The sequence below is a fragment of the Argentina silus genome (genome assembly GCF_951799395.1).
Source record: "Argentina silus genome assembly, chromosome: 4".
Taxonomy (NCBI): domain Eukaryota; kingdom Metazoa; phylum Chordata; class Actinopteri; order Argentiniformes; family Argentinidae; genus Argentina; species Argentina silus.
The window spans coordinates 23,466,623-23,476,622 of NC_139658.1; the positions used below are offsets into that span (position 1 = coordinate 23,466,623).

At 51.5% G+C, this 10,000-nt stretch overlaps 1 protein-coding gene across 1 annotated transcript in view; it reads right to left on the reverse strand.

Annotated features, from left to right (window-relative positions):
• Positions 1–10,000, reverse strand: part of megf6b (multiple EGF-like-domains 6b) — a gene marked incomplete at its 5' end in the record, with an annotated part of 78,373 nt that overhangs the window by 7,176 nt on the left and 61,197 nt on the right. Inside the window, 15 exons of the mRNA XM_083668900.1 lie at positions 703–831; positions 1,434–1,562; positions 2,056–2,184; positions 2,562–2,690; positions 3,004–3,135; positions 3,607–3,735; positions 4,743–4,874; positions 5,115–5,240; positions 5,689–5,823; positions 6,182–6,316; positions 7,019–7,147; positions 7,611–7,739; positions 7,844–7,975; positions 9,063–9,233; positions 9,441–9,563. Of these exons, the coding sequence (XP_083525026.1) occupies positions 703–831; positions 1,434–1,562; positions 2,056–2,184; positions 2,562–2,690; positions 3,004–3,135; positions 3,607–3,735; positions 4,743–4,874; positions 5,115–5,240; positions 5,689–5,823; positions 6,182–6,316; positions 7,019–7,147; positions 7,611–7,739; positions 7,844–7,975; positions 9,063–9,233; positions 9,441–9,563 (1,989 nt within the window). The remainder of the gene's footprint in view (positions 1–702; positions 832–1,433; positions 1,563–2,055; positions 2,185–2,561; positions 2,691–3,003; positions 3,136–3,606; positions 3,736–4,742; positions 4,875–5,114; positions 5,241–5,688; positions 5,824–6,181; positions 6,317–7,018; positions 7,148–7,610; positions 7,740–7,843; positions 7,976–9,062; positions 9,234–9,440; positions 9,564–10,000) is intronic.

Genomic DNA, 10,000 nt, shown 5'->3' on the forward strand with positions numbered 1-10,000 from the left:
GGGCTGGGGTAGTTAGGCTGGGGTACGTGGGTCCCCTCGGGTCAGGGTACTTAATGTGTCTACAGCTCTGTCCTGTATTTCGCTCTCACATCATCCTCTTTACCACTGTTACAGTGACTATGGTGGATGCATAACCAGGCCAGACTAGGCTAGACTAGGCTAGACCAGACCAGACCAGACCAGACCAGACCAGACTAGGCTAGGCCAGACTAGGCTAGGCCAGACCAGGCCAGGCCAGACCAGACCACACCAGACTAGGCCAGGCTAGGCCAGGCCAGGCCAGGCCAGGCCAGGCCAGGCCAGACCAGGCCAGACTAGGCTAGGCCAGGCCAGACCAGACCAGACCAGACCAGACTAGGCTAGGCCAGACCAGGCCAGGCCAGACCAGACCACACCAGACTAGGCTAGGCTAGGCCAGGCCAGACCAGGCCAGACTAGGACAGCACAGCTCGGTTCGGTTCGGCTCACTTTGGTGCAACTCTGTGGTGTCATTAGACTGGGGGAGCTTAGTGGTGTAGCACACTAATGTGCATACCACGTCATCCCAAGGTTCCTGGTTCAATTCCGACCCTCGACATATCCTGCATGTCATCCCTCCTCTCTCTCTCTCTCTCTCTCTCTCTCACCCATCCTTCCTGTCAATCTGTCCCAATAAAGCAGAAACGCCCTAAAACACATATAAGACCAGAGTGGCAGCCTGACCTCTCTCGCAGGCTGCGCCCATCCAGCCGTTGGCACACGTGCAGCGCCCGCTGGTCCGGTTGCACGCCGCCCCGTTCTGGCACAGGCAGCGCTGGCGACAGTCGGCCCCGTAGAAGCCCGCCGGACATTCTGGGTAAACATGGCAGGACCATTACAATGATGACAGTTCCACAGTTTGTGTCTCAACAGGACTCAATCACCCATTAACCTTCATGTAAATGTTCTGTTTATGTGTTTATTTCACCCTCATTTTAACAGACAAGTTGACTGAGAACATCATTTGCAGCGATGATGAGTTGCAGGGGAGAGGAGAGGGGATGAAGAAGGAGCCAATTGAAAGTAGGGGATGATTAGACTGATGGTGCAGTACTGTGTCCCCATAGGGGAACCCTTTGAAGAACCCTTTTGGGTTCCACATAGAACCCTTTTCATGGAAAAGGGTTCAACCCCAAAAGGGGTTCCTTTTTTCTAAGAGTGTGGGATCTATTGTTGAGAGTAGAATTAGCTACATTGTGAAGCCAAACCACTTCACTGGCTAAATTCCCAATCTGGCCCCTGTACGATCATGGCCTCCCCCTCCCCTCCTCTCCCCTCCCCTCCCCTCCTCTCCTCTCCTCTCCCCTCCTCTCCACACCACTGCTGCAAATGAGAACATGTTCCCTTGTCAACTTGCCTGGTAAAATAAGAGTGAAATAAAAATAAATAAATTCACTGCTTGAAAACACACCCACCTTGTGAGCAGTCAGGCCCGGTCCAGCCCGGTGTACACACACACTGTCCGCTTGCCGGGTGGCAGCTGCCATTGTTATGGCAACCGCAGGTTTGGTTACAGCCCTCGCCATAGTAACCAGCGGGGCACGCTGTGAGGGGAAGATAAGGAAGCCAGGATAAACTATTTACTTCCAGTGAACAGATGACTTGGGGAGGGGAGGGGGGCCATCCATCACACCAGGGGGAAACGTCACGGCGGTCGCCCGTGATAGGTGGGTTATGCCCTGGGTAGACTCCTAGCAGACGCCTTTATCCAAAGCGACTTACAACAAATTCTAAGTAAGTGAATCATCTGTCCATCAGTCATCATAAGATAAAGTAATCAATGCACACGTGTGGTCTGTCCTCCTCTCGCTCCATACGGGCGGTTTCATGTGAGGTTGTTTCTGATGCGTGTGTGTGTTGTGTGCTGTATTTACAGTACAGCAGGGGAGGCTGGTGGAGGTGGAAATCGGAGGTGGAAATTCTTCTCATGCCAAACCTCATTCTGTTCCATGCATTACAATGAGCCCGTCCTCCGATTTCTACCTCCGCCAGCCTCTACCACGGTGTGTGTTGCGGCGCGGGAGGTCCATGACTCACTCAGGTTGCAGAGAGAGCCGATCCAGCCAGCAGGACACACACACACACCACTGACGTGGTCGCAGCGACCTCCGTTCAGACACACACACTTCTCCTGGCAGTCCAGACCGTAGAAGCCCTGGGGACAGGCTACAACACACACACACACACACACACACACACACTTACTCATCGAACAACAGAGCAACTGCAGTACGACTGAACCTACAATGTTGCTTTACAGTATACTGTATAACTCAGGAGAGGCTGGTGGAGGTAGAAATCGGAGGACGGGGCTCATTGGAATGTATGGAACGGAATAAGGAATGGTAACAAACACACGTGTGTTTGATACCGTTCCTCATTCCGTTCCATGAATTACAATGAGCCCGTCCTCCGATTTCTACCTCCACCAGCCTCCCCTGGAATAACGACTCCAATGACTCCTAAAGACTAATGTGTATGGATGCTGTTTATCCCCCATGTCGTTGACTGGGTTTAGGGAGGGTTCTGGAAGGTTCTCTTACGTTTCTCACAGTGGGTTCCGACCCAGCCCACCTGACAGGTGCAGGCCCCACTCACGTGGTCACATGACGCCTGGTTGTCACACTGACAGCGATGGCGACAGGCCAGACCATAATGCCCTGCTGGACACTCTGGGAAACACAAGAGACACAGATTAAACACAGCAGACACAGGATGGATGGTGGATCGCTCATTGTAATGCATGGATTGTAATCCATTCCATGCATTACAATGAGCCCGTCCTCCGATGTCTACCTCCACCAGCCCCCCCTGACATACACATGAAGACGGGGTTGGGGACCCGGGGGGTTGGGGACCCGGGGGGGTTGGGGACCCGGGGGGTTGGGGACCCGGGGGGGTTGGGGACCCGGGGGGTTGGGGACCGGGGGACCCGGGGGGGTTGGGGACCCGGGGGGTTGGGGACCCGGGGACCCGGGGACGTACTCTGGTGGCAGCGTGTTCCGGTGAAGCCGGCCTCACAGTTACACCGTCCCGTCTCCGCGTCACAGCCGCCGTGGCCGTTGTTACAGTCACATGACTCTGCACAGTCCACGCCCCAGTGCCCTGCGTCACAGGCTGCCATGGCAACCACAAGGCAAACGAGAAAGAAAATCAGATGCGTTCCGTGATCGTTTGATTTGAGCCGTCTGGATTCAGAGCACTGGAACAGTTGTTTTACGTAGCTAAATCGCTACTTTCATCTGCTGTATACTGATTGATTAATTCATTGATTTTTAACCTCTGGTCCTCTGTGGCTCAGTTGGTAGAGCATGGTGCTAACAACGCTTAGGTTGTGGGTTCGATTCCCGCTGGGACCATATATACTGAAATGTATGCACTCACTGCAATGTAAGTCACTTTGGATAAAAGCGTCAGCTAAATGGCATATATTATAAAATACAAACAATGAAATATCCTATAAAAACAGCCCAGTTTACAAACCTTTACAGCAAACAACAACACTACAAACTGTCCATAACACCTAGTGACAGGGCACTATACTAGCCTCTGCCTGCTGGTCCTGCTCAACGCTCAATACACCGTTACCTTTCCTGCAGTTGTGCCCCATCCATCCAGCGGCACAGGTACAGCGCCCAGTGGCAGGGTGGCAGCGCCCGCTGTTCTCACACACACAGCGCTGCTGGCATCCCAGGCCAAAACGTCCAGCCGGGCACGCTGTAGTGGTAGCAGACACATAAACGCCACGTTAACCTCTAACTGCCTCCTCTACACAGCACTGCAGGACACCAGGGGAGGCTGGCGGAGGTAGAAAACGGAGGACGGGCTCATTGTGATGCACGGAATGGAATGAGGAATGGTATCAATCCATTCCTGATTCCAGTCCATGCATTACAATGAGCCCTTTCTTGTGGGTCATTAAAATCGTCCCAGGCCAATCACACCACATTACCTTCCCTGTATGAGGCCGCTCATAAATATCGTCCTCTGATAGAAATGCCTGGTAGCATGTAGCATGTAGCAAGTAGAAACAAGGACGATTCCACACAATAACATCCACACATACAGACTTAGAAAGGTGATATGGAATCACCAGGCAGGTCTAAAGGGGAACAGTTGGTTAAACTGGAATAACATTTATTCTCCTCAGTGAAAACATGTCTCAGGTGGTCTGGGGGGCTGCTACAGGACAGTGTTTATGACCCATCTCACAGGGGGAGGGTCATGTGGTGTGGCTGGCCTGGGAGGACTTAATGACCCATAAGACCTCATCTATCTTTTAACATCTCTCTGTTTTCAGTGAAAACTGCTGCAGTAAAGGAATGTGACAACAGCAAGCCTTCAACACAAGGTCCCGGTCGTGTGTTTGAGCACAAACGTTCCTCTGTGCACCGTATCTCCGTGGAAACCATACACAGAAATCATTGATGTCTAGGGCGATATTCCATATGGGCGATATTCAGAGAAAAAAAAAATATTCTACCTGGTTCATCATCGTCATCATCATCATCATCACCACATCATTATTATCATCATCATCATCATCTTGACAATCATCATTATCATCATCATCATCATCATCATTATCTTCATCAGCATTATCATCATCATCTTCATCATCATCCTCATCATCTTCATCAGCATTATCATCATCATTTTGACCATCATCTTCATCTTCATCATCACCATCATCATCCTCAGTGACCCAGTGGTCCAGTACTCACGGTTCTGGCAGAGCCGGCCCATGAACCCAGAAGGGCAGACACACGACCCGTTGTGTTTATCACACAGCCCCCCGTTCTCACAGGCAGGACACGCCTCCCGGCACCCCGGACCCCAGAGGCCGTCCTCACACACTGCAGCACGGAGAGAGAGCATCAGCATCATCATCATCATCATCACCACCACCAATACCACCACCATCACCATCGTCATCATCATCTTCTTGTTCATCCTCATCATCATCACTACCACCACCATCATCACCATTATCATTATCATCATCATCATACTCATCATCATCAGCATCATCATCATCATCAGCAGCAGCAGCATCATCATCATCATCACCATCATCATCTTCATCATCATCTTACCGTTCTCACAGCGTCCTCCTGTGGTTCCTGCAGGACACTGGCACTGGCCGTTAACGATGTCACATGGTGCCCCCGAACAATTACAGATCTGGGAGCAGCTCTCTCCAAACCTCCCCTCTGAACACTCTGCAACACAACACAGTTACAGGTCTGGGGTCAGATCTCTCCAAACCTCCCCTCTGAACACTCTACAATACAACACAACACAGTTACAGGTCTGGGGTCAGATCTCTCCAAACCTCCCCTCTGAACACTCTGCAACACAACACAGTTACAGGTCTGGGGTCAGATCTCTCCAAACCTAGATCATCTCCTCCAGTGCGTGTTCAGTAGGACGTGAGTGGACTATGAAGGAGAGGACGCGAGGAGTCGTGTTCCTAACGATTGAGAAACGCCTCTAGTCTCACTGAGAGAGGACACACACACACACACACACACACACACACACACACACACACACACACACACACTCACACTCACACTCACACACACACACACTACTGTCAACTCTGACCCCTATGACATCACGGTAACACGCCTAAACTGTGCCAATGTGACCAATGAAACAACCCACCTTGATCACAGTCGTCTCCACGGCGACCGGCAGGGCACAGGCGTTGGCACTGGCCAGTCACGTGATCACATGACACCCCTGGAGGACACGCACACTTGGTGTCACAGCCGGCACCGTAGGAGCCCGGGTCACACTCTGAGGGAGGGGAGGGCAGACCGTGTGACTTATCACTCAGGTAAACACACACACACACACACACACACACACACACGCACACACACACAGAGCTCTACAGCAGACTATGCTGATGCCTGATCACACTATATTAAATCAAATCAGATCAAACTTTATTCATAGAGCACATGCAACCGATGCAACACAATGCTCTTTACAGGAATATGAATACAAAATTATTAAAAAGACAATGACACAAAACATGACAAGTCTAACAGTCATGGGGGTTTAATAATAATAATAATAATAATAATAATGATAAAGAAAGAAAGAAATTGGCCACAAAACACTGGCTGATGATGAGATCAACAACACTGACCTTCCCTGCAGGTGTTGCCTTGGTAACCCGGCTTGCAGAGGCAGGTGCCGTGACGACGGTGACACTCCAGAGTGTTCCGCTGGGCGCACTGACACTCCTCTGAGCAGCCCGGTCCGAAGGCCCACTTAGGACAGGCTGGAGGAGCGGCAGGGGAGGACATGACATGACATGACATGGTGGACGTTGAATACGCTGTGACACTGAACTACAGAATGTAAACAAAACTGGAGGCACTCATCATTTTAGGAGACAGGTGTCATCGTTATGACTCCGAGCAAAAGAGAGTCACGGTAAATTAACGGTAAATTTCAGTCATGTAAATGACTACATTTACAACACCTGCAAGCTTCGTCAAGCTTGGGCACAATCAGAACGTATTCACTAGCAACCGCTCAGACTTATTTTTGCTAGCAATCATAAAAAATAACAAAAATCATGCCTCCATTCATGTTTACATTCTGCGGTTTGTGATGGATGGACTTTCGTGGCGTAAAAAGACTGAGTATGAGGTGAAGGACCAGATGGGTTAACGTGAGGTGAGGTCAGGTGAGGTGAGGTGAGGTGAGGTGAGGTGAGGTCAGGTGAGGTCAGGTCAGGTGAGGTGAGGTGAGGTGAGGTCAGGTGAGGTGAGGTGAGGTGAGGTGAGGTGAGGTGAGGTCAGGTGAGGTCAGGTGAGGTCAGGTCAGGTGAGGTGGGGTGAGGTGAGGTCAGGTGAGGTCAGGTAAGGTGAGGTGGGGTGAGGTGAGGTCAGGTCAGGTCAGGTCAGGTGAGGTGAGGTGAGGTCAGGTGAGGTGTGGTCAGGTGAGGTGAGGAGTGTGACTCAGCGTTGTGACTCACGCAGATGGCAGAACCTGCCGTAGAGCCCCGGGTCACACAGACAGGCTCCGTAGGTCCGGTGGCACCGACCGTTGTTGGCACAATTACACTTCTTGTTACACTGCTTCCCATAGAGGCCCTTGGGACAGCCTGCACACACACACACACACACACACACACACACACACGGACACACGGACACACGGACACACACGGACACACACGGACACACACAAACACACACCATCAGTGAGATCACGCAAAGATGATCATCAACAACAACCCTGCTTGTGAGATCATACTACTGCAAACATGTTACTCCAATAAGAGTACAGCAGGGGAGGCTGGTGGAGGTAGAACACCAGGGGAGGCTGGTGGAGGTAGAACACCAGGGGAGGCTGGTGGAGGTAGATATCGGAGGACGGGCTCATTGTAATGCATGGAAAGGAATCAGGAATTGTACCAAACACCCTCCACATTCCGTTCCACGCATTACAATGAGCCCATCCTCCAATGTCGACCTCCACCAGCCTCCCCAGGTGTTCTACCTCCACCAGCCTCCCCTGGTCTGTACTGTCAGTGTTTTAGTCTCTGGTACCCAGCAGTAACTCACCATCCTGGCACATGTCTCCACTGACGCCAGGCGGGCAGCGGCAGCTCCCTGTGATGGGGTCGCAGAGGGCGCCGTTCTGACACTTACAGTCAAAGGAGCAGTTCCTGCCAAAGTGACCCTCAGGACAAGCTGGGACACAGAACACACAGACACAGAGAATGTTACATTTGTCATATTCGGACTGTGTGTGTGTGTGTGTGTGTGTGTGTGTGTGTGTGTGTCTAGCTCCTCACTCTGGTTGCAGACGATGCCTGTCCACCCGTCAGGGCAGTCACAGCCGCCCCCCCCAGGGCTGCAGGTCCCTCCGTTGGAGCAGTCTTCACAGGTCAGGCTGCAGTCATCCCCGAACATGTGGTTCAGACACACTGGAGACACAGAGGGGGCGGTCACATATACACACTCACTGCCCGTACCAGGGGAGGCTGGTGGGTGGAGGTATAAATCGGAGGACAGGTTCATTTTAATGCATGGAATGGTTCGTCATTCCGTTCCATGCATTACAATGAGCCTGTCCTCCGATTTCTGCCTCCCCCAGCCTCCCCCAGCCTCCCGTGGCCCTTACATACAGTAGACATCACTGTATGGAATCACGTCTACCAGTTTCCAAGCATGGCTCATGTCTACATTCCAGAGGCATGTGTAAGCCATTAGGACCTCCCCTCCTCCTCTCCTCCTCTCCTCCTCTCCTCCCCTCCTCCCCTCCTCCCCTCCTCCTCTCCTCTCCACCCCAGGTGAGGCGATATTAAACCCGGATGATTACTGTTGTCAAACGGACCAATCAGGGCCTAGCAGCACCAACCAAACCCAGTGGCTTCCTGCCAACGCCCTCCTGGCACGGCCTATAAGCTCCGCCATTACCACGGCCTATAAGCCCCGCCATTACCAGCACAGCCAAGGAGCCTTTTTTAAGGTATGTAGAAATAGCCTCGGAGTATGAGGCAAAGCAGTTAACCTCCTGCTGAGGGTGTTTTTAACTGGATAAGTAAACAAGGCTGTCTAACAGTCTGCCTCCCGCGACTCTGAGGTAACGGCATACAGCTGGTTCCTAACGTGTGTTCTGCGGTTCTAGTGTTCTATGTGTCTACGGTTCTATGTGTTCTCTGGCTCTATTTGTTCTGTAGTTCAGTGGTTCTGTGGTTCTATGGTTCTGTGGTTCTGTGGTTCTGTGGTTCTATGGTTCTGTGGTTCTATGGTTCTATGGTTCTATGTGTTCTATGGTTCTGTGGTTCTATGGTTCTGTGGTTCTATGGTTCTGTGGTTCTATGTGTTCTATGGTTCTATGGTTCTGTGGTTCTATGGTTCTATGGTTCTGTGGTTCTATGGTTCTGTGGTTCTATGGTTCTGTGGTTCTATGTGTTCTACGGTTCTATGGTTCTATGGTTCTATGGTTCTGTGGTTCTATGGTTCTGTGGTTCTATGGTTCTGTGATTCTATGGTTCTGTGGTTCCGTACCAAACTTCTCGGCCAGCGTGTTCTCGGCCCTCAGCTCCCCCTCGTCGTCCTCGTAGTCGTCGTAACGCTCCAGCGCCTGGCTGTAGTCCTGCAGCAGCGTCAGCTGGGGCCGCGGCAGGGGCTGCTCCAGAGCGCCCCCGCTGGACAGGGCTTCCACTGCATCCTCCAGCGCTGGAGGGAGAGAGAGGAAGGGGTGAGAGATGGGGGAGAGAGAGAGAAAGAAAGAGAAAGAGAAAGAGAAGGAGAAGGAGAAAGAGAAAGAGAAGGAGAGAGAGAGAGAGAGAAAGAGTGTGAGGTATGATGATTGTGTGGCCCTGAGCCTGATTGGCTTGATTGGCCTGATTGTTGTCTGATTGTTGTCTGATTGGTGGAACTCACGGATGCAGGATCGCCGGTCGTCGTCCAATCGGAAGCCCCGCCGGCAGAAACACTGGAAGGAGCCGGCGTTGTTCTGGCACGTGTGATCACACCCTCCGTTACCTGCCAGACACTCATCCACATCTACACAACACACACACACACACACACACACAGAGACAGAGACAGAGACAGAGACAGAGACAGACACAGAGGACAGGTTCATTGTAATGCATGGAATTGAATTTGATACCATTCCTCATTCCATTCATTACAATGAGCCCATCCTCCGATTTCTACCTCCGCCAGCCTCCCCTGTTATGCACTGAGCACCACATAAAGTCCCCCAAAAAAAAAAGAAAATACAGTATACTTGTGTTAGTCTATTCTCAGTTCAGCTGGGAAGGTTCCAGATTCAACAGATACTGTATCTATCAGGGGAGGCTGGTGGAGGCAGAAATCGGAGGACAGACTCATTGTAATACATGGAACGGAATAAAGAATGGTATCAAAACACATGCATTACAATGAGCCCGTCCTCCGATTTCTACCTCCACCAGCCTCCACTGGTATAAGTTATG